General features: G+C 39.6%; 1 protein-coding gene across 11 annotated transcripts in view; it reads left to right on the plus strand.

Annotated features, from left to right (window-relative positions):
• Positions 1-25438, plus strand: part of SMARCA2 (SWI/SNF related BAF chromatin remodeling complex subunit ATPase 2) — a 165276-nt gene that overhangs the window by 46904 nt on the left and 92934 nt on the right. For all 11 annotated transcript variants that reach the window (XM_075208910.1, XM_075208824.1, XM_075208873.1 and 8 more), the window contains 12 exons: positions 1856-1982; positions 4335-4508; positions 5536-5709; positions 6428-6595; positions 12257-12310; positions 13584-13714; positions 13868-13925; positions 14831-14931; positions 15537-15684; positions 23594-23757; positions 24162-24228; positions 25256-25366. In XM_075208910.1, the coding sequence (XP_075065011.1) occupies positions 1856-1982; positions 4335-4508; positions 5536-5709; positions 6428-6595; positions 12257-12310; positions 13584-13714; positions 13868-13925; positions 14831-14931; positions 15537-15684; positions 23594-23757; positions 24162-24228; positions 25256-25366 (1477 nt within the window). The remainder of the gene's footprint in view (positions 1-1855; positions 1983-4334; positions 4509-5535; positions 5710-6427; positions 6596-12256; positions 12311-13583; positions 13715-13867; positions 13926-14830; positions 14932-15536; positions 15685-23593; positions 23758-24161; positions 24229-25255; positions 25367-25438) is intronic.

Here is a 25438-nt window from a genome sequence, read left to right on the forward strand (position 1 = left end):
ATATGATTTGCACACCGTTTGTGCGACAGTGATCATTGTTTTGAGTTTTTCATTAAAAAAATATAAACCAAAACAATGAACAGTTACCATATGTAAGAGCTGCAAAGAGTTCACTTAAGAATTGAAATGAAAGGACTTTACAGGAAATCAAGCATATCATTTTCTGGTTGATTAAAAAAAACCCAATATATAAACTATTGCCAACCAAAGAATTGGGGACGGTTACAACACAGTGGGTTAACATGTTGTGGGGGTGTTAGTTTTCATACATTAAATAAATGTAATGTCCTGTTAAAAGCACTCTAAAGCGAGAATACTGACCTTGTCCACCACTACCGCCAGTGTGCTACCATATCTGCTAGTGACTTACAAGGAGGCTATATTTGGAAGAGCTAGCCCGATCTTATCATGGCTGAGCTGGAGAATGTACAAACAGAGTACAGTTGGCACAGATAAGCGAAGGGGTGAAATCCCTTGCGATGAGCTGCCGAACATCACCTCGATGACCGGCTGCGCTAATTTCTGGGTACTACCCAGACATCACAGACTTTTCTGTGCACCACTATGTGGTGGGCGTAAAAATCTGTGAAGTTACATCGCCACAGAGTGCGTTCCGGATGCCTGCGTGTTGAAAGTAATAAATATACAAAATAATTATTAGCTGTTCGTTAAAGTACAATTTTGCTAGGCTTGTAACATGGTGGCCTTATTATAGCATAAAGATGTGTTCTTGTTGTGTTAGGGCAGGGACTCTGCTGTAGTTCTAGTGTGATCACCTTTTTACCTTTCTCTATAAATACAGCAAAAATAAGATAGACAGATTGTCTCCTAAGGAAATTTGAGGCTTTAAAACACCCCAAATCACAAGGATGTAATTCTGCATCACTGCAGGAGACTCATTTTCTCTCCTCCAGAGTACAAAAAATTGAATTAGAATTAGGTCAGTCAGGTTTTTCACAGAGATTGAACTGTAAATCAAGATGGGTTACTATTGCAGCATGAAACAGACTTACATTACAGGCTGGAAATCTTTTTCAGGTCCTGAGAAGAGGTTTATGAATCCTGCAGGCGATATGAGCCTACAGAGGAAACCAATGCATTGTCATATATGACTCTGCTGATTCATTAATCTGTAATTATTATACTATATTTCTATGTATACATTCAGTAAACAAATGCTTTTTAATTATTCATATGGCATGCCAAGACACATCAGCAGTAAATATGGCTGTAATCGCTAACTACAAAGTGCTGCATTTGCAAATTGCTGTGTAGTTGGTGGTTTGGGATTCTGCCTGTTGGCACATATAATGCTTTTCAAATTAGTTATTTGGGTAGTGAGTTGCTTTTTTTCTCATTTGTCATGCATTTTCGTGTCTCGTTATTATCCTAAAATACAAGTGGAATTAAAGGGACAGTATGGCAAACTAGCAGTTCTTGTTTACAAAAAATTAAAAAAATTAATTGAGCAAAAAAAAAAACAAAAACACCTTGGCCATGTCTTTTGTATGCTCACAAAACTCCTAAATGATTTCGTCAAGGTAATACAAAAAGCTTGATGTACCACTGGTATCATTTTGACTTTCATTTATGTATATGACTATTTAATGCATATTGCTTTATGAAGAAGGATATTTTTTAAAAGCTTAACCATATCAATATGTGAGTGAAACTCCTGTGATATAATAATTTTTTAATAGAAATGTAAAGAGGATAATGTTGTTAATATTGTACATTTGTTCAATTTCATCTTAAAAATGTGCAAGTTTTTGTGGTGCTGAAAGGATGTCTTCTGGTATGTAGTACAAAGAGTCACTCTTTCTATATTGTAATAATTTGGTGTCTGTGCCTTCAGACTTCAGGCCCGTATTGCTCATAGGATACAGGAACTGGAAAACTTGCCTGGCTCCCTACCACCGGATTTGAGAACCAAAGCTACTGTGGAGCTAAAGGCTCTTAGACTTCTAAACTTCCAGCGCCAGGTAACATAAACCTGATTGCTTATGTAGATATTGATTATTTGCTGAACTGTTCTAGGTACCCTAACCCAATTTTTTTATTTTCCATCTGTAATTGACTTATGTAAATATAACTATTTTAATGTTCTATATATTTATAGTAATGGAAGTATCAATACTATGATTTTATTCTTTGTTACCCCTTTGCATATTGTAAATCCTGAAAAGTTGTAATTCTGAAATCCATATAAAGGAAGCCCCTAACTCCTCAAGGCCTGAAGACCGAGCACAAAAGTGTGTCTCTCACATACATTCTTTTGTATTAGGCACATCAAGCAATCTTTGTAATTTGTCCAATGAGTTGAACAGAGTTCCATGGTATCCAAGATTTTAACAACTTAGAAATTTGTTAATTTTATAATGACAATGTGCAACTCAGACTCCCTGACTTTTTAAAATGGCAAATGGTTAATCCAGAGGGATTACTGCAAGCACAAGTGTTTTTTAATCTATTGTCGCTTTGGAGCACCTGATGGTGCCAAGGTGAGCAAAAATGTATCAGGGCGTTACAATCCTTGGACAGCATGGGTTCTGTCTTTGGTAGTTCCAGTAGTCTGGCTATTTTTATCTCACTGACCGTATCACAATGAATGACCAGGGGAGAACCAGTGGTATTTATTATCATAGCTCTCCCACTGTTTTTGTTTTTTCTTTTGGTATTGGACGGCTGTAGAGCAGTTGTGCCAATTGTACAACTTGTTCATTAATGCTTATGTTCATCAAGTTCTATAAGATGAATATTGCTGCTGAGGCTGAGTTAGTTCATAAGGTCTTGCAGATATTGGTAGAATAATCAGACGACTGAGGTAATTGAATATTGAATTTCTGGTTAGTCCACACTTTTGTCCTTTTAGGTCTGTACCCATGGTCACTATCGCCATATGTTGTTTAGGAAGAAAATAAAATATTTTCTATAAATTAGAGGCTCTTTGAATTCTTGGGATCTATGACCCGAGAGACCCCACACAAGTTTTAAACAATGTTATACTGACTTGTTTGGATGAGGAAAAAATGATAATCTCTGCTGTGCTAAATTACATTACATAAAACTAAATGTGTGTGGTCTAAAGTGTAGGATAGTAATCCTACATCTGCTGTGTCTGTGTGGAAATGTGGGCCTTGCATTAGCTGGGAGCATGTCATTTCTTGACGCCCATGAATGAGCCCTTGCCTAAGAATCTGTGCTCTACATGGAAAGCAACTGGGTTTAAACAGGTTTCTTTATGAAAAATGATGCACAGTTGCTATAAATTGTTCTTCTTTTCAGTAGAGATCTAGTGGTCGATTTTTATCAAAGTGCAAATGTTATTTTGAGTAACCCACTCAGGATTAGCTTGATGCTGCATTCACCTATGTATCAAGCACTGTAAAGACCTCTTTCACTTTTTAGTGACAAGCTTTTTTAACCTGTTTGATTTTCGGTCCCAATGCAACAAAATTCATTATAAGACCAATATTAGTTGCCTGGTTACCAATCTTCTAAAACATGTAACAAGCCTTTTAATGCTACTGTAATGTGGTAAAATTTCTTTCAAAGGGCCCTTGCTTTTAATGGGGTTCTTTGACCACTGATTCCGCTTTCAAATTCCAGCTCAATATAAAACTATAATAAATTGGAACCACTATTGCCCCTTCACCTCTAGTTCCGCTCTGATTTCTTTCATGGACTTTTTATTGCTTCTTTCTTTACTCAGTGGTTGCATGTCTGAAGGAGTCCTGTTCAATAATTCAGTGTTCTCTCCATATTATATTTATCTCTGTTATGGTTGAGGTGTAACTCAATTATTAAGATATTAAGTCCTTTATGGAAAGTTTAGGTTCTGCCTTGTCATTAATAAGTGAAATTAAAATCGATGTTTACGTTGTAACACCCAGAGAATCAATTTAAGATAATGGGGACTTTTCCACACTGTTCTAAATAAACCTTATCTTAGTCATATTAGAGGCTATTATGCCTTTATGTAGTATACCTGTGTAATCCTTACTGGGTTTAATATCCTTCTTAAGTCATTTTGCTGTGACTTAAAATCCAGCATGGTGCTTTTCCAACAGGTTGTGCCACTGATTGGAAGGTTATATCCACTCACCACTGACCAATATTGACTGCTGCTTGGGGATTCTGAACATTAAGGTGGTGTCCTGGTATTCTAATGTGGATAGAGAGATAGTGAGATAGTGCAGGTTTTAGCACTCGCAATGTGAATTTAAGATCTAAGCTTGTCCATTTATTTAGGACAATGTAAAATGTGATATTATTGCCCTTTACTTTTTGCAGACTGCAATATTGAAATGTTTTAACTTTTTTTTGTTGCTCAGCTGAGACAGGAAGTCGTGGCATGCATGCGCCGTGACACTACGCTTGAGACTGCCCTGAATTCCAAGGCATACAAGAGAAGCAAAAGACAGACTCTGCGTGAGGCCCGCATGACCGAGAAACTCGAAAAACAGCAGAAAATTGAGCAAGAAAGAAAACGCAGACAAAAGCACCAGGTATAGAAAATATAGCTAATATTTCCCTTGAATTTTAAAAGTTGGTCCTTGGGAAGCTGAATAGTTTATTCACAAAATATAAGGAGAACTACATAGATGCAAAACATTTAAGCTCTGTATGTCAACATTAATACCCACTTTTTGACGACACATTTGGAAGATGGCGGAAACATTAAAATTTGATGACTACAGCCATGTGTATTTATTTTGAGGAAATGGCGTTCTCACATCCTCATTTTGTATATCCTACTCTTCATTGATAACAGAACAGGATAAAAGCTCTTGAAAATGGCCATAGAAAAAATGACTCTACTGTCTACAAGCACGCATGGCTCAATGGATAAGAACAATGAAACTGAGCGATACAATATAAACCTTGGATTGACAACCTGTATTGGCTCTTTGTATGTTTAAGCAAGTCAGTGTTCCTTGGACACTGAAAATTAGACTTTGCCTGGAGCCTCCACCTTTCACGCAATATGCAATTTGTATATAAAATGAACAGAATACAGTGGAGCCAGCTTAAAGAAAACTTTGTTATGGTCACTGTTGGCTCCTTTATTTGTGAGAGCTTGCACCAATGTGGCTATTGTATCATTTATTAGGACCATAGAACTTTAATATGTTCGCTTATGTAAGTTTGTTTTATATACGGGGGTGGTGAGCTGTATTATGTTATGTACTTTAGAATTGGATTACAAAAATTGAAATGTACATTTTAGAACCTTTTTATTTACAATGCCGTTCAATCATTTCAGTTTCCATTTATACTCTTAATACACCTGTACTAGTCATACACATAATTCTGTTTCCCGCAGTTCAGAAGTCATTCAACTAAAGGTTCCTTATTAAGAGCTATTTATAAGATACTACCTACCTGTGCCAATGACATGAAATTTTAATTTTTGAAATATGACCAACAGTGATAGGAATTAATTTAATCTTGAGCTAGTGTACTAAGTAAGTAATGTTCCATCTTCTTCTGTAAATTGGAGAAAAGTAATTTTTTTGTGTGTTTTTACTACAGGAATATCTTAACAGTATATTGCAACATGCTAAAGATTTTAAAGAATACCACCGATCTGTCACTGGCAAAATCCAAAAACTTTCTAAAGCGGTTGCAACATGGCATGCAAACACCGAGCGGGAACAAAAGAAGGAAACTGAGCGCATTGAGAAGGAAAGAATGAGAAGATTGATGGTAAGTGCAGCAAATGTTACACTGTAACAACAGCATAGTGTTGTAAATATAAAACATAAGTCGGTGTACTTCATTTTTATTTTGGTGTTGACAGTGAATGGGGAGCAGTTAAAATATTAACATATCTAAAAGGTTTCTGTTTAATTAATACATATAGCATTGTGTGTAATGTTTATCTTTTAAAACGTAATTAAATTTCATTTTAATTTATTTGGTGATTGTGTTTCCTGAAACTGGCCTCTTCAGCATGACAACAATTTTGCACTGTAGTGAATACCAAGATAGTAATGACCTGAAATACGTTAATAATTACACTGTGCAGCTGATGGTTTACATGCTGTTGTGCTTTTGAGCACCACAAACCTTTTTGACATATCACCAGTCCTTCATATTGCACAAATTAAATAATGTGTGCACTTTTAACCAGCTGAATACTGGTCCTGGGTGGAAGTATAAAAATATAAAAAAAAAGATGAAAATTATTTCAAACTGCACCAATTTTAATACACAGTTGTTCTTTATGCAGGTGCTGGAACACGGAACTAAATATTAATTACACACTTTACTTAAGGTATCCCGATCAAAATAAAAAAATTATTGGTCTCCAAAATGTTTCTAAAACTATATGTACATGTCTGTTCTCTCTCCTAAATGTTGGCTAGATTGACTTTTGTAAGTTTGGTGCATTCATAAAATCTTCACACTTGTCTTCTAACAGGCAGAAGATGAGGAAGGCTACCGTAAACTTATTGACCAGAAAAAAGATCGCCGTCTGGCCTACCTGCTCCAACAAACTGATGAGTATGTTGCTAACCTGACCAGTTTGGTGTGGGAGCACAAGCAAGCACAGGCTGCCAAGGAGAAAAAGAAGAAGAGGAGAAAGAAGGTAAGGAAACATGTAAGAGAGTAAGAAGGTTTTAGAAACCATACATTAATCACCAGGTAATCAATGTCAAAATATCTCCAATTGGAAGTCTTGTGGTGGATGGTTTATCTGAAGTCAGACATTGAGGAAAAAAAAAGGCAAATGACTTTTCTCTCGAGTCGTTTCTTGCAGGTGTATAGAGATAGATTGGTTGATCACTGTAGAGCAAACTAGAAAATTAGCTGCCTTTTTGCTGGACTCTGCCAACCTTTTACTTGTGAACATCTCTCTATGCACCTGCAAGCTGAGACACTACATGCCGCTCCAGAGGACTATTTATTAGCATGAATGTCTGCCACTACTGAGACACTTGCTCATTTTTCCTGTTGAGCTACATACAAGCCGGGAATCTGCAAGACCACAGACTGGACAAATTCGGAGTATGGAAACTACTTTTAACATGTGTCAGTTATGGCTATTTTTTTTACAATTCCTTGATAGTATATACATGCTGTTCTGTTCTATAAATACCATAACTACTTTTAAAGGGCTTTTTCCCAGAGATAAATGTTTTATTTGTGGCTATAGAATGTGTTTATCTACAGTGTTGCAATTGTTAATGTGTGCGTTTCAGTTCTTGCATGGGTCAACTAAAACTACTTTAGTATATAATTGGCTGTAATGTTGGGGTTTCTTTTCCTGTACTTTTATTCATTTATGTGCATTTAGATATATTTTTATAGGTATCTCCAGTTATAGGAGAGTACTGTTTTCAGTACTTTTCTTCCCTATTTTTGCATTTATAGGAATATTAGGGAGGCTGAAAAATAAACCTAGCTAAAACTGATGCTAGACTTTAGATGACCTACACTTGACTACCTACTGCACAGATGAGCCTTGCTAAAATAAAACCATTGGCAAGCTGTTATAGTTATAAAGATAGTTCATGGCTGAGAAGATTCTAGCCATCCATCTATTCTGGTAGTCTGCTCTTTTTTATGTGGTAGAGGGTTTTGTGTTTTGTGTGATGGGAAGGATGTAGATAGAAAGATAGATATATCTATATTCTTTTAATAAAGGACAAATGTAATATTTTGATAAAAGCTTATAATGTATTATTTTCTACACAGTTATTTTCAACTGCTAAGTTTGAGCTATTATTTTAAATATTTCTGAAAAAAATGTTCCTTTATTTACTCTTGTTCTTAAAATCATTTTGTTTACCTCAGTTCTGGTAGGTTGTTTTTCTAGTGCACTTGAAGCCTGAGATCTGAAGTATGTTACAGTCATTTCCCACAAATGTTCCCATTAGTAGCGTTTTAAATGTCCGTATCCATGCAACCACAGCTGCACTCCTTGTTTGCCCTCATCAGCTTTACTTTTTCTTTATTTATTTTTATATTCCTGTCCAAATTACAATCGTACCTCCACTACCTATTTTTCGTCCAGTTTTTGAACATTTATCTATATTTACTGCATTTTTTTTTACATGACAATAACTTTTTCTTTTCCTGTTAAACTATTTTTTAAACATTTTATATTCCCCATCTCTTAAAAGTCAAAGAAATTATTTCCTCTAAAATGAGCATGATAGCCCATTGTAATGCATATTTCTGAGAAGTCTCATTTACTCAAAGCTACCTTAACAACAGTTATTAAGCCAGAGCCCCTTGGGGCTTATAATCAGCGTTTATTAGGTGTCACAGATTCCATAGTGTCGTTCAATCGTCTTACAGATATGACCTACTTGAATACAATAAATATAACAATATACAATTAAGCATAACAACACATACATGGTTGGTCATCATCTGGCTAATACAGATAGGAGGTACAAGTCCATGTGTATGAGTGAACAGGATTCAACTTAAGACCAAATGTCAGGGTCCTACAAGGGAAATAGACTTAAGATAGGGTGGAGAGGACACTGTTCGCGAGAGTTTACATTATAGAGGGAGTGTGCAAATAGTATGTGAGTGCACTTAGGGGACAGAGGAAGTAGAGGGAATGGATAAAGAGGGGGGATAAGGAAGGCAAGCATGAAGACATGAGTTTTAAGGGAGCATTTTAAGGTTGTGGGAGAGTCTGATAGGATGAGGCAAGAGTTACAAAGTGCTGGAGAAGTCTTGGAGATGGGATTGGGAGGAGGTAATGAGCGAAGAAGAGTTAAAGGTCAGAGACAGAGCAGAATGGTTGTGCTGGTATGTATCTGGTGACAAGATCAGAGATGTATGTGGAGGTCTTGAGGGTGAGCAGCATCAGCTTAATTCCAGAAGCAATGGAGAACTAGCAAAGAGATTTCTAGTCATGGCCAAAAGTTTTGCGAATGACACAAATATTATTTTTCACAAAGTCTGCTGGCTCAGTTTTTATAATGCCAATTTGCATATACTCCAGAATGTCATGAAGAGTGATCAGATGAATTGCAATTAATTTCAAAGTCCCTCTTTGCCATGACAATGAACTTTATCCCAAAAACATTTCCACTGCATTTCAGCCCTGCCACAAAAGGACCAGCTGACATCAGGTCAGTGATTCTCTCGTTAACACAGATGAGAGTGTGGATGAGGACAAGGCTAGAGATCACTTTCATGCTGATTGGGTTAGAATAACAGACTGGAAGCTTTAAAAGGAGGGTGGTGCTTCAAATCCTTGTTCTTCTGTTAACCATGGTTACCTGCAAGGAAACACGTGCAGTCATCATTGTTTTACAGAAAAAGGGCTTCACAGGCAAGAATATTGCTGCTGTAAGATTGCACCTAAATCAACCATTTATCGGATTATCAAGAACATCAAGGAGAGAGGTTCAATACTAGTGAAGAAGGCTTCAGGGCGCCCTAGAACATTCAGAAAGCGCCAGGATCGTCTCCTAAGGTTGATTCAGTTGCGGGATCGGGGCACCACCAGTGCAGAACTTGCTCGGGAATGGCAGCAGGCAGGTGTGAGTGCATCTGCACGCATGGTAAGGCGAAGACTTTTAGAGGGTGACCTGGTGTCAAGAAGGCCAGCAAAGAAGCCACTTCTCTCCAGGACAAACATCCGGGACAAACTGATATTCTGCAAAAGGTACAGGGATTGGACTGCTGAGGACTGGGGTAAAGTCCTTTTTTCTGATGAATCCCCTTTCAGATTGTTTGGGGCATCTGGAAAAACGCTTGTCTGGAGAAGGAAAGTTGAGCACTACCATCAGTCTTGTGTCATGCCAACAGTAGAGCATTCTGAGACCATTCATGTGCTTCTCAGCCAAGGGAGTGGGCTCACTCACAATTTTGCCTAAGAAAACAGCCATGAAACAAGAATGGTACCAAAGCATCCAAGAGCAACTTCTCCCAACCATCCAAGAACAGTTTGGTGACGAACAATTCTTTTTCCAGCATGATGGAGCATCTTGCCATAAGGCAAAATTGATACCTAAGTGGCTCGAGGATCAAAACATCGAAATTTTGGGTCCATGACCAGGAAACTCCCCAGACCTTAATCCCATTGAGAACTTGTGGTCAATTCTCAAGAGACGAGTGGACATACAAAAACCTACAAATTCTGACAAACTCCAAGCATTGATTAGGCAAGAATGGGCGGCCATCAGTCAGTATGTGGCCCAGAAGTTGATTGACAGTATGAAAAGAAGGGTCAACACTGCAAGTATTGACTCTTTGCATAAACTTAATGTAATTGTCAATAAAAGCCTTTGACACTTATGAAATGCTTGTGATTTTACTTCAGTATACCATAGCAACATCTGACAAAAAGGTCTAAAAACACTGAAGTAACAAACTTTGTGAAAACCAATACTCGTGTCATTCTCAATTTTTGGCCATGACTGTACAGAGAGGGGCGTGTTTGTAAGGAGGAAAGGTGGGTGAGGGGGAAGGCCAGCGAGGAGGAAGTTACAGTAGTCAGAAAGATAGGCGAGTGGACCAAGATTTTAGTTACTTCCTGGGAGAGGAAGCAGTGTATTTTGGCAATATTGTGGAATAAGAGGAGACCAAAGACTGTGAGAGAGTTTGGGTGTAAATAGTGAAGCTAAAGGCTGAGTCATGGATGACACAGGCAGCAAGAGTGGTGAATGGAAGAGGGTGATGTCTACTGTAAGGGAGATTTGGAGATTGGGACATGTTACGTTTCAGGAAGCGTTGAGTCGTCTAGGTAGAGATTGCAGAGAGGCAGTTGAAGAAATGGGATAGGAAAGCTGAGAGGTAAGTGGAGGGAAGGGAGACTTGGGTGTTGTCTGCGTATAAGGGGTAGTGGAGGCCGAAGGTACGTGTTTGCTGAGAGAGAAGGTGTAAATAGAGAGGAGCAGAGGGCCAAGAACAGAGCATTGGGAAACACTGATAAGACCGAGATGGAGAGGAGGGGACTACTCCAGGCAGCCATTCTCTGTGGTTCATCTCACATCCCAGGGGCTTTGTGACACTATGGAGGGGGGGGGTTAGCAGGAGGACCAGTCAGAAGGTGCAGTCATTGTGGCTGAAACTTTTGATTGGTCCACCCACTTTAAAACCATCATTCAAATCCATTTTAAAGTGGTAAACATAGCTAAAATAATGCTCTGTCACTTATATGGTAATGCAAATTTAAAGGTCATTTAAACCCAAAATTTAAAATTACATTTGAAGCTGAAAGCTAAACTAATGAACTTGTCTTTCTGTACAAGAATATCAGAAAAGCACTGTTTATCATTAGCATGTTGCTTACTGTGCACTGAGAGATCATTCACATGATCATTAGGCTGTGTTTACATTTGCAAATCCCAAAGTGATGTAAGTGTTATTACTGAATTGCCTTGCTGTAATTTTTCTGGCGATGCACTCTGAACTGTGTTTTATTTTGCGGGCAATCTGGAGATGACATTTAGACCAGTTTTTTTTGTTGTCGTTGTTTCTTTTCTATAATTCTATTAAGATCAAATATTGTCCGTTTAAATAAAATGGTTTTGTTACTAATGAATGTAAGGGAAGTATATTTTAAATGGGTTGGGTACTAAAAGCCGACTACAGAAAAGCAGACAACAATATGCCCTACATAAAAACAGCGATAGACTGCTTACCAACAGTCTGTTCCTGGCGACTAGTTGGAAAACAGACTTCAAACAAATGCGGCGCATCAACAGCCCGTCCGCCCAAAATCACATCACTATAGAGAGCAACACTGTCATTGGTCGTATTAAGGTGCTCACTTGCGGAGGCACAGGCTGTACAATGTAGAATGGTTTGTAACAAAAGAAAACATGGTATAGCCGGTGCCTCCTTAAATTGATTTAAATTGCACTCATGGTTTACAATTACACATTTTTAATATAAAAGTTTTAATTACTTTCAGCATGTCCAGCACCTTGGCCTAGCTTTATGTCTCAAATAAGGCAGTCCCCGGTTGGAAAGAGGTTAGCTTGTGGAACTCTTGAAAGTCATTATAAAATACAAATGAACAACCTTCATATGTATGAGCAGATGTTGGATCTTAAAATATCTGCGTTTTCTATTTTTGCTGTGGGAGTGGCTGTGGAAAGTGTTTTGTGTCATTTTATTCCCATTTAAGTGTTACTTTCCATTTAATTGTTTAATAATATTGATGCATAACTACATATATTCTATTTAAGGTCATTTTCTTTGTGTACTGTTCATGCTCATTGTACTTGGGCATTTTAAAATAATCTAATTGCATTTTAATGTTTGTTTGTTACAGAAGTTGGAAGAAACTGTGGAGGCGATGGTATCTGGCCTCGGTCCTGAAGGAGAGGTAAGGTAGTCCTTAACATTACAAGTTACTTCAAAGAAAGAAATTGCAGCCAACAATAGATGTTATTCAGTGTATAATAGTAATTTCATAATAAGTTTAAAACATTTTATTTTCCATTTTATGAACTGAAAAAAATAAATCGGAGAGTTCAGTAAAATAATAGAAAATTGGAATTTTTAAGTGAAGCGTCATTTGTAAGTAATGATAAGAAGAATTGACATAACAATATAGGAGGATTCGGAGAGGTCTAATGCTAATTTAAATAGAATAAATTATGTTTTTCACTTCATGTTACAGTATTTGGAACAGAAAGGACAGTTGTTCCATATAATTGGTGTAATAAGTGTTCGTTGTTAGCATTATTCATCACAAACATGTTTGTAGTTAGTAATAAATCTAAGTATTCTAAATATCAAATTGCAGTGATATACACTATGTTGAGTATTAATGGTTAAAAAGGCCAGTCCCCTGAAGCCGGAGGGGCTCTGTGCCCCTGCTGCTGCCTGAGATGGTAGGGACTGAAAATACACAAGTGGGGTAGGACACACTGTGTGCATAGAGTATGGCACTTTAGAACTGATCACCGTAACATTTCTGGTGACACTATATTTTCTTTACCTTAGCCTTTTGGCCATGGAGAGGACAATTTTTACAAATTCGTCCAAAAGGCTGTAGCCTTATGGCTCCTATTTATTGCACTGAGCAATGGCACTTTTTTGTCACGCCATTTTTGTGCTTTTTCACGTTTGTTGTGATGAAAGATAGTACACTTATGCGCCTCCATTCTCCCCGTATCTGATAGACTGAAGACACTTTCCCCCTGTGAAGCCTTTTTCCTCCAGGGGATGGGGAGCAATGGGCCTAAAGTACCAACCCCTGTGCACTGTGTACTCACTTAGCATTAGGAGATGGAGGCACCACACCTCTGGCTTGAATAATAATAATAATAAAAATAGCTACCACTTGGATATTTTAAAATTCCTTTCCTTTCTACAGCTCCGGCAAAATAAAAATGCATTAAAGAAAGGAAAAAATTGATAATATCTTTTACACTTTCATTATTGAAGGAATCAATTTGGGAAAAAACGCATACAGGATAAATGTTGATGTAGATGTTACTGCAGAACCTTAGTGGGTTCTCTTCACTGCATTCAGTTAATGTGCATGTATGTTGTTCATGTATTTGCACAAATATATTAGTTTGGGGCATATTCTGAATATTGCTTTCATTAAAAAAAGAAATCTCATTTTGATTTATTTTTTCTTCATTTAGCTAATAGATGATAGCAGTCAGATGAGCGATCTACCTGTAAAGGTTATTCATACTGAAACAGGGAAAGTACTGCTTGCTCCAGAGGCACCAAAAGCCAGTCAGCTTGAGACATGGCTGGAGATGAATCCAGGGTGAGTTGCTGTTTTAGAGTCTCTTCATGCATGTTTTCTATTCTTCTTTTCCATTCTTTCCCATTCAGCCTTGTTAGCGTTATAAACGAAATGCAAACATCTAAAAATAGCAATTATTTTAATTATTCTGTGTTTTTTCTCCGCCTTCCTAAGATATGAAGTAGCTCCTAGATCTGACAGTGAAGAAAGTAGCTCGGAGTATGAGGAGGAGGTATGTGTGTCATATAAATTGTGCTTATAGATGGCACCGTTTGAATATTCCTCATGTAGTACAAGAATAAGCATACACTCCACTGTAGATTGTAAGGGATTTTGTAGGTCCATAACCTGCAATAATAAAATCCTGCAAACCTGTTACTTTTAAATTAACACAAAGCTACTCTGTAACCTTGTAAAGTCAATTTTTTTTTAAATGTTTCACCAGGTAATCCTTTATCCCATGTGTTTTATGCACACACCATTTTGAAATATTAGATCACGTGTTGTATATGAGTTGACATGTTTGGGGTTTTCATGACATATTTATCTAACATAAACCCCATGTTTTAATTGATTTATGTGGAATAGTAAGAGTTTCCAATTGTTATGGTTCCCCATTAGGGCTCATACACATTGAAGAAAAACACTAGATATAGTGTAGACAAAACCTTGTGTTATACGTCTGTGTTATATGCATGTTCATTTAATGTGGAAGTGGGCTATGTATTTAGTGCATTGAGTAATCATAATTAACACAAATCAAGTGATTGCCAGAAAGTGTCTGTGTCCATTTGCTTACTTTGTGTTTTCGGGCAGTGGGGTAAGTCTCTAATACCTGGGATTTTGCTTAAACATATGGACAGTTGGCAACTATGTCAATATATTGGCAACTACAGTAGTCAGTGTACATGAAAGGGAATGGGTGGTGTGTGGGGAGGGGGGAGAATCAGTATTTATTTCATGTATAGTTACTATATCTAGTCTAATATATAGTTGTATCTAAGAGTTTTGTGCAGGTGTTTTTTTGTGGTTTTTTTTTTTTTTTTACTATTTGTGTTGCTAACTTTCAAGGGTTAATGTAATAGACCAAAGAATTATACAACATTACTATTTTAACCATGGATTGTTTTTCTATAGGACGACGATGATGAATCTAGCAGATTGGAAGCAGATGAAAAGAAACGCTTGGATCTGAACACTGAGGACCTTGCACAACACAGTGCTAAGCATATCATTGAGTATGCCCCTGGTTATACTTTGGGAATTCTCATCACTTTATCTTTGCCAGCTGTTCCTTTTTCCAGAAAATTACATTGTAGTTAAAGTAATGCACAACAAATTTGCTCCAAAGGAGAACAAGTTACAATGTGTACATTTGCAAAGTTTGTTAGATCCTACAATAATTTTAAAGCTCATGATCTACTATAAAAGCAACAGGAAGAGAAATATCACTTTTTAGGTCTTGTGCACAAACCACTTTTTAACCTATCTGTGACATAGGGCACACCTAGTGAATAAAGGATAAAGAAAAGTAGATATAATTAATAGACCTGCCAAGCCCATGAAGCATGTGTATGTATATATAACTGTGCCTGTAGTTGTGAGAATGTTTTTGTAGCAGAGAACCCTGGTTTATAAAATGGTGCATTAATTTGATCTAATTTGATTAATCTGATCAGCTGAATATTTCATAACAAATTACACTTTAAACCAGGGTAGAGGTTTACGATTTAGACCCTTTGAATCTTGCCTTTTCGGATATAGGTATATATTTATTTATTTATTTTTCTTTTCTTTTGTTTTGCTTTTTTTAAAACACCTGTGAAATCAATTTGTACCTTAGGACAGCAAAGCAGGATGTGGATGATGAGTATGGTATGCAGGCAGATGCCCGCCAGTCTCAGTCCTACTATGGAGTAGCTCATGCAGTCACAGAAAGGGTGGAGAAGCAATCCTCTCTTCTTGTTAACGGTAGCCTTAAACATTACCAGGTACGTTTTTATTCTGTATCTTCTATATGTATGTCCTTTTTTTATTATTTTCATTTATTTATGTGGTAATCATGAATATAGACCAATGATCTTGTTAAGCTGAGCATATATATAAAAAATATAGTTTAAGGGCAGATTGATTAACTAGTAGAAAAATGGAAATGACGTATAGCCCAATTACATCAAATTCACTCCCCTTAAATCCACACCTACTTTCTCACCTTAATCTGTATGTCTCCCACCAAAACTTTTTATCAATTCAAGTTTCTTCCTGGAAGATGTGCATAATGATCTGGACTGTATTGGATAGAGTGGGATCACATGACTTTATGGTTGCTTCGGCCATCCTTTCAAATTCCACAATTCTCTACAGTGCACAGTTTTGAGAACTCGACACACTTTTTAGAAAGAGATGCTGGTTCTGGAAACCTCAATAGAGTGGCAGATTTAGTGACACCATATATTTTTAGATTTTTTTTATTTTATCAGATTAATACCACTTTCATACTGCCGCCCCGGCAATATCCCGGGTTTTTCAAGCCGGGTTTTTGCCGGGGCTCGGAGCGTCCCAGCTCGGAAACACCATTCATACTGCACCTCGGACCCGGGAATTTCCCGGGTTGACCCCATTCATACTACACAAGTCTGTGCCCTGGCAATTTGTGGGAGTCATCACCAGAGCAGTTTTCATTGGCTGAAAAATGGTGATGTCATTGAAAGGTGACTGTTTTTTTTTTCTTCCACGGGCTCCCACCGATGACATCATCCTCCAGAGACAGGCAGACAGCCAATCCGCTTGTTTTCTGTGCAACCCGGGTTGACCCGGGAATTACCCCTCGATAAATCCCGGGTTGAAGACCCGGGTTTTTAGACCTGGGATTTTTTACTTGTACCATTCATACTACACCAAGACCCGGGTCGTTTGAGCTCGCCCCGGCAAAAACCCGGGATTTTGGTGCAGTATGAATGGGGTATTAGTTTTTATGTTTACATTTTTTAATGTAAATATTTATTTAAAATTATATTTAATTTTATATTTACATTTTGCATCTAGCAGGTAATTTCATTAATCTCTTTGCCCACCTACTCAACCAATACTTCTCATACCCATAGAAGTCACCGTTCTATTGGTTATACAACTTTCCAATAACTTAGTTCAACAATTTCTACATTCTTCTATTCTGATCTGACAGTTTCACATCTTACTCATATCCCAGCAACAGCCCATGATCAAGTGGCTCCAGCTACTCCTCCTCAGTGTTGCTCATGACCTCGGCATCTCTTATTAACCCACCCACATCAACTCTTCTGACCACCAAACCCATGATCTTGCCAATAGACAATAAACCCTACCTCTCATGCTCTCTGCCCAAGTTTTATCCTTGGCTCAGAACTGACCTGTTTCCCACATTCTATCTGTATCCAAAACCTATGCTATGCATTTAAGAAACATCTTTAGAATATGCACATATCTCACTCAAACTGCCAAAACATTGAATTCATGTTTTTGTAATCTCTCACTTTGATTTTTGAAATTTCCTTCTTATTGGTCTTTTCCTAATCAGACTTTCACCCCTACCATTAATATTGAACAAATCTGCTAGACAAATTTTCCCATTACAGACTAGATGAACCAATATGCAAGTTGTGGCATTTAACCTCGTGTATCAAGCTACTATTGCCCTATAGATTGTAAGCCTGCAACCAGGCAATTGTACAGTGCTATGGAATATGTTGGCACTATGTAAATAAATGTTAATAATAAAACTGTATTTACGTTTTTGGTAATAAGATTGTACACCTGTGTAAAGTAACTTTTAAAGTATATTTATCCCACATCCATTGGTGGACACCAGGAACTTTGGGATATAGTGTAAGAGATCTAGGTGTTCGGGCACTTTAAGAACTTAACAGTTGTCGATAACTACTTCCACACTATGACCCTCTCCTGTTAGGCCTCAGTTTAGTGCCCCAGCGTGACAGGACATGTTTTTTGGGGCCGCTGGGCAACCATTTTTATTACTTTTGTATTTGTTTTTAGTTTATTTACTTTGAGGCTTTTGCCACATAAGATGGACGGAGCCATATTGTTCAGTTATGCGCTGCTAGGAGGGAGGGATCAGAGTTGCTGAGGGGGTGCTTCCATTGCCGCCCCCACCGCTTCTAGCGCTGGACTCTTCTGGAAGAGGAGCTGGCCACAGTCACCGCAGGCTGTGCTTGGTATTCCTTAACAACAAATGCAGGAATGCAGCCATCGCCTCACCATGCAACAGAAGAGCGGCAGTTGGTAAGTATATTCCCGGCCTCATAAGACCCTCACCTACAGCTCTGGGAGTGGGGGTCTTAGGAAACCAGGAATGGCACCAGGGACGGCTGTCTCAGGTGGGGGATACAATTATAGTGTAAGTCCCTGCTAGTTACTGAAATGGTGGAGGGGACTGTGTTTCTGGACGGCTTCCAATCCTGTGCTGGGCCCCAAGGGGGCGGGCTTGGGAGGTTTTCCTTCCCTGCACTTCCTCGTTAGTGGTCTCTCACTCCTCATGTGCAGATGCCAGAACAGCAGACATTTTAAAGCTCAAACAATCCCCTTCTCTGTCCTTCCATCTGTATTAGCTGTGGGGTTAGTTTTCTCAGTGGTTAGTCCCTCAGATTTGTTGGGCTCTGGGACTGTATTGCAGGCTCACTTTACTGTCCCTGATTATGTGATACTTCTCTTTTTTTCTTGTGTGTTTTTTCTCCTGTCTGAGTCTGTCATGTCCAATACATGGAGATCCTCGAAGGGGGACTTCTATGACGAAGTTTACCTGTGCCGGATGCAACAATAAATTCCAATTCTGCAAAAACCAGGCTTCAACACTTTGTGCGTAGTCTGCCAGTTTGTGGATTGAGGGACATGGTGGACGCAACCCTAGACACGGGTTTGATAATGGCACGGATATCTACCTCTGTGGTCTTGGCCTGTTGGACTCTCTGCCTTAAGTTTGGAGTTTGACAACATTGTTACTCAGATAACAAAATGAAAAAGTGCTTTCCTTCCTGGTAGTGCTCCAAAGCCTAGGGTTTTACTTATTTCGTTCCTCTGGCTGGTCGCAGAGTCAGCACTCCAGAGGACAGTCATCTTCCCCCAGGCCTGGTCTGCTAGGCGTCTAGCAACTAGGTCTGCTGACATGCAGTCCGCTGTGGTGGGAGCCTGGTTTCTCCTCTTCCAGATTCAGTGGTTTCGGACCACCTCGGTTGCCTGGGTGAGGGGAATCATGGACAGAGGGAAACATTCTTCAAAGGAAAAGAAATATTAGAACATGAGAACATGCACTGAAACTATAGGGAAGTAGGTGCAGAAGAAATTTGAGGAAAAACTACTTCACAGAAAGGGTAGTGAATAAGTGGAATAGCCTCCCATCAGAGGTGGCAGAGGTTAATACTGTAGTGCAATTTAAACATGCTTGGGACAGACATAAGGATATCCTTACAAAAATAAAAGACCTAATAGGATTTGAGATTACCATAGGTTAATAGAAAAAAATTGGGCAGACTCGATGGGTCAAGCGGTTCTTATCTGCTGTCAAATTCTATGTTTCTATGTTGTATGTAGATCTACTCAGGTATTCCACCAGACGGTTCTTCTCCATAGGGCACCCCGCAGGTTGCACAGAGCATCGGGCTCTGCGAGAGGCCTTCCCCCTCCCTGATTTCTAAGGGGTGGTTATACTGGTGGTTATACTGGTTTGGAGTTTTATTCCAATCTGTTTCTGGTTCCAAAGCCTGTTGAATCATTAATGCCGATCCTGAACCTTAAATCTTTGATCACCCAGCTGCAGGTGCCCAAATTCAAGATGGAGTCCTTCAATTATGTAATTCACAGCATGGAACAGGGCGAGTTCATGGTGTCTCGGAACAGCAAACCTGAGAAAGGATTGATGACCCTCTCAAACGGGAACATGTAAATACGTGTCCCAGATGTCCAATCGGACCATTATCAGTTCAGGGCTCTTCCTTTTGGTCTCACACGGCCCCAGAGGTCTTCACCAAGATCATGGCAGTCATAGCGGAACTGTTGCGGTCCAAGGGGGTCATTCTCGGCCCCTTACTATTCTCGCTTTACACTTCCTCCCTCGGGGCTCTCATCTCCTCCTACGGTCTTCAGTATCACCTCTATGCTGACGACATTCAGCTCTACGTATCTTCTCCTGATCTCTCTCCCACTCTCCTCTCTCGTGTATCCGACTGCCTCTTTGCCATCTCCTCCTGGATGTCCTCGGGCTTTCTCAAAATTAATATCTCAAAAACTGAACTCATTGTCTTCCCTCCCCCCACAACCTCTCTATCGTTGTTAATAACACAACCATCTCCTCTGTCACCCAGCTCCGTTGCCTGAGTGTCACCCTTGACTCCTCTCTCTCCTTCACCCCCCACGTTCAATCTCTTGCCCAAACCTGCCGCTTCCAGCTGCGCAACATCGCCTGCATCCGGATCCTTCCTCTCACAAGATGCCACCCAAACTATCATCAACGCACTCATCATCTCCCGCCTCGACTACTGTAACCTTCTCACTGGCCTCCCCCTCTCCCACCTCGCCCCCCTTCGTTCTGTTTTCAACGCGGCTGCTCGACTCATCTTTCTCTCACAACGCTCCTCCTCTGCCTCCCCTCTGCCATGCCTTACACTGGCTCCCCTTCCCCTACAGGATCCTTTTCAAACTCCTCACCACCACTTACAAAGCTCTCTCCCAGTCTACTGCCCCCTATATCTCTAACCTCCTCACCATTCACACCCCTGCCCGCTCCCTGCGCTCGGCCAATGACCGTCGCCTCTCCTCCACTCTGATTACCTCTTCCCACTCCAGAATCCAAGACTTCTCCCGAGCTGCTCACCTGCACTGGAACGACCTCCCTCGCTCCATCCGTCTCTCACCCAGTCTGTGCTCCTTCAAACGGGCACTTAAAACTCACCTGTTCCTCAAAGCCTACGAATCATCCACTTAACCCCTAACCTTCTTGCTCCTTCGCCAACCTCCTTCTCTCGTTCTCCCCTCTCTCCCCTAGCCCCGCCTTTCTCTCCCTTACTTTAATGGCTCCCTCTTGTGCCTGTTTGTTCACCCTCCCTTAGGATGTGAGCTCGTATGAGCAGGGCCCCTCTCCCCTCCTGTCTCCATACCTGTTCTTCTGCTCCGTCTTTACCCATATGTCTGCCCGGAGTTTCTGAAGTATTGGTACTTTGTGTTTATTGTTCTGTACTATGTCACCCTGTATAGTCTACTGTTTGTACTGTGTACGGCGCTGCGGAAACCTTGTGGTCGCCTAACAAATAAATGATGATAATAATAATCCCTTACATCTTCTCAAGGTGGATTCACCATTGGGGTTTCTGTCCCTTGTCCAGGTGATGGGGCAGACTCTATTTGAAGAAGGCCATATTGTCTCCATCCCAACGGATGATCTTTTTGTGTCTTTTCTTCGACATCTGCATACAGCGGGTGTTTTTGCCACCGGTCAAGATTCAGGCCTTGTTGAGGATGGTAAGGTCTATAATGACTGTCAGACAGATTTCTGTACATTTCTGCCTGAAGGCTGTGGGCAAGATGGTACAACTGTTGAAGTGGTCCAGTTTGCTCAGTTTAGTGCAAGGTAGTTTCAGCAGGAACTTTTCTCAAAGTGGAACAGATCTCACCTGAACCTTTTCAGTCAGGTGTTTCGTCTTTCCTCTCATATGCGTCAGTCGCTCCTTTGGTGGCTGCAGAAGAACAGTATCTGCAGGGGTCGCCAATTCTCAATCTGGGATTGGACCTTGGTGAGAATGAATGCCAGCGTTTGGGGTTGGGGAGCTGTATGTCTTCACGACTGCTTTCAGTCTTTGGACTCTGGAGGTATCCAAGCCTCCGATCTAGGTAATGGGACTGCGAGCAGTGTTCCACTCTATTGTCAGTGCTGAACATTTCATGCAGGACAGGGTGGTGAAGATACAGTCGGACAATGCCACAGTGGTGGCATATCCCAATAACCAGAGCAGCATCAGGAGTCCTTTAACCATGAAAGAGACACAAATGATCTTTTAATGAGCCAAAAACACGCTCGGACCTTTGTGGCAGTTTTGATCTCAGGGGTTAAAAATTGGGAACCAACTCCCTGAGCTTGCAGACTCTTTGTCCCAGTGAATTGTCTCTTCATTCAGAGGTATTTCGCAAGTTAGCAGTCAGGTTGACATAATGGCTTCTCTGTTGAACCGCAAGGTCGAGCTCTTCTGTTCCAGGGCAAGAGATCATTGGGCAGTCTTAGTAGATGCTCTGTGCGTTTCCACCAGGTTTACCTCCCTCCGGAAGCAATGCGTCCGCGAGGGTCTTGAAGAAGGTGAAGAGCGAAGGCATTCTGGTCATTCTGATGGTACCAGATTGGCCTTAAACCTGTTAAACCAATGATCTCTCCATGGGGTCAGTTGTGCTGCTCCACCCAGACCCATTAAGTCAAGGCTCCGCACGATTTGTCCAAAAATGACCACTGGGTCTGGAGGACGTAAATTGCCTTGTGTGAAAGGACGGGGTTCCTTACCTATTCTTTTCAGTTGTTCAGGTTGCTTATGTTCTTACAGGATGGGTTGAATGCTAGTTTACGCCTTAGCTATCTTGAGGTTCAGGTGTCTGCTCTTTCTGTTTTCTTTTAAAGAAGACTTGCTTTGATGCCTGAAGTGCAGGGGGTGCTTAATGTACAGCCTTCATATTACTCCAGTGGCTATTTTGGATTTAAACTTTGTGCTGAATGCTTTGCAGCATTCCCATTTTGAATCCTTGAACTCTATAGACTTGAAATTCCTTACGTGGAAGACTTCCTTTTGGCCATTTCTACAGCTAGAAGAGTTTTAGAGTTGGCAGCCTTGTCCAGCATGTCTCCTTCTCGTTTTTCATAAGGATAGGGCAGTTCTTCGGACCAAGCCTTTCTTTCTAAAGTGGTGTCCTGGGTTCATGTTAATCAGGATATTGTCACCCTGGCTCTGACCAGGTGTTGGTCTTCAGAGGACGAGGCTTCTCTTCGTTCTCTGGTTGCGGTCAGAGCTCTGCTTACTTTTGTGCATAGGACCCAAGACATGAACAAGACTTTGGATCTTTTGGTCCGTTATAATTCACACAAATGCACTGACCAACCTCTTAACTTACTGTTGCTCGGTGGATTACGGCTGTAATCCGTCAGGCTTATGGCGGGGCAGGACAGCCTGTTCCTGCGAATCTTCAAGCTCATCCCACCAGCAAGGTGTGTGCTTCCTGCAAGGCATGGCATGGTGCCTTGACTGAGCAGCTATATCGGGTATCTACCTGGCCCACTGTTCACACCTTTACCCCGTTATACATGTTCAATGTGTTTGCATCCAGGTATGCCAATTTTGGAAAAAGGTGCTTCTAGCTGCTTCTTCTGAGAAACTCCCGCTTGTGGTGGCAGCTATGGGACGTTTTTTCCCCGGTGTTCCCCAATGGATGCGGGACAAAATAGGATTTTTATACTTGCATAAAATCCATTTTTCTTAGTCCATTGGGAGACATCGGGCGCCCACTCTCCTTTTGTGTAACTTGTTTAGTTTTGTCTTGTTTGGGAGGATATTGTTGTTCCCTCTTTTTTTTTTTTTTTTTTTTTCTCACTCTCTCCCCCTATTTGTCTCCTTTTCTGTGGTGCTTGGTTAAACATAAACTGAGGCCTAACAGGAGAGGGGTATAGAGGGGGAGGACCTATGGACAACTGTAAAGTTCCTGCATGCCTGGATCCCCCTTACACTATACCCCAATGTACCCAGTGTCCCACAATAGACTAAGAGAAATGTAAGTAAGTATAAAAATTCAGTTTTTTTTCTTGCCACACATATCCGTAGAAAGACATTCTTGTCCAATGTGCTTTTGCAGAATTTTATCTGTTTTGCTTTGCAATTTCAGATCCAGGGCTTGGAATGGATGGTTTCTCTATATAACAACAACTTAAATGGAATTCTTGCTGATGAAATGGGGCTTGGAAAGACAATTCAGACTATTGCACTCATAACCTATCTCATGGAGCACAAAAGACTTAATGGCCCCTATCTTATTATTGTTCCACTATCGTAAGTAGAACATTTGTTTCCCTTACTAGAGCTTTCACTACTGCATTGATATATGCTTTTGGCTGCAGTATTTGTTCATATGTTTTATTAAATATTTATTGCAAAAAAAGCAAAAGTTATCTCTAAGAAATATATGTTCTATAGATGTTTACACACATTAGCACATTAGCTCTACTATATTTTTGTTGTAATCAAATAATGAAGCAGATGACAATCTTGTGATGTGTTAAAATTTCAATTGTGATAATTGCAGAGCACCAGCATCTGGTGATCATTTGAACTCCAGGGTCGTATTAGATGTATTTATTTTTTTAAAAAAAATCTTACATTTTCCCTTTTTTTTTTTTTTTTTTTTTTTTTTTTTTTAATTCTGTTTTTAAATAATTTTGTTTGTTGTTCCCTAGGACATTATCCAACTGGCAGTATGAGTTTGATAAATGGGCCCCATCCGTGGTGAAAATCGCTTACAAGGTTTGCTGTGTTTATTTACAGAATTAGAAATCTAGTTGTCTCCATAGCTTTTTCTTTTCATGTTCTCCTCCCAAGACCCTGCAGAACATTACTGTGTGTGCTGCAGCACGAGCTAATCATACTAAAGAGACTGCAATAAAGACTAATTACTTTCAGATGTAAAAAGCTGCACAAAATTGTTCATCATCACATCTAATATATTTGATGAGAGCAATAATAGTTCTTCCTCTTGCATGCCGTTTTGTGTGTTTGGCTGATTGGATCTATATTTGGAAAAGCCAACCTGCTTCCCTGAAATGTCACAGCTAAGCACCTTTGAGAAGGGTGACAACGTTTGTACCATTTTACTACGTTTTATAGCTTATGGCCTGGTTACAAGGCTGTGAGACAGTTGTAGAGCTGCATTTTTGAGTCTGCAAAGAAAAAATCTCCTGCAATTTATGTAAAAGATACAGTGGCCCAAAATGTTGTAAATATTTTTTATCATTTGTTATAAAATGACATTGAAAAATGTGTTTTCAAGCAATTCTTTTTCGGAGGCTCTTTTTTAATGTACATTCATATTTGTTTCTATTTAAATAAAGTTTTGTACATTTCATGCTCGGGACACCCAAAGTATTGACTTTAAGGGAGGTATTCAATTGTTAGCGTTAACGGAAAAAAACGAGCGCTCAAAAAATATTACCGTTTATACGGTAATATTGCGCGAGAAAAGCGTTAATACGGTAGTTTACTCGTGGAATTTCAGCTCGCCGCTCCCTGAGTAATTACCGTATTAACGCTAAGATTTTTTTGAGCGCTCGTTTTTTTACGTTAACGCTAACAATTGAATACCCCCCAAAGAGTTGCCAGGTGAACCATGTTTTCAGAAGTCACAAAAGATGATTGTGTTATTAAACAAAGTATATTTTGCCTCAATTGTTTCCACATACTGTCTTTAAATCATTGTTTAGTAAATCTAGCTGTTGTTACATTGTGTTACCAGATGGTCAATAGTGCTGTCTCCTGCCTTGTCTCATCATTTTAGGGAACGCCTGCTATGAGACGCTCTTTGGTCCCACAGCTCCGCTCTGGAAAATTTAATGTCCTCTTGACAACCTACGAGTACATTATAAAAGACAAGCACATCCTTGCAAAGGTACTTTATCTTGTTCTCCATTTTTATTTATGCCATACTTGTTTAACACATAATTGAGAAGAAGCCATAATA

This window comes from Mixophyes fleayi, chromosome 1 (genome assembly GCF_038048845.1).
Source record: "Mixophyes fleayi isolate aMixFle1 chromosome 1, aMixFle1.hap1, whole genome shotgun sequence".
Taxonomy (NCBI): domain Eukaryota; kingdom Metazoa; phylum Chordata; class Amphibia; order Anura; family Limnodynastidae; genus Mixophyes; species Mixophyes fleayi.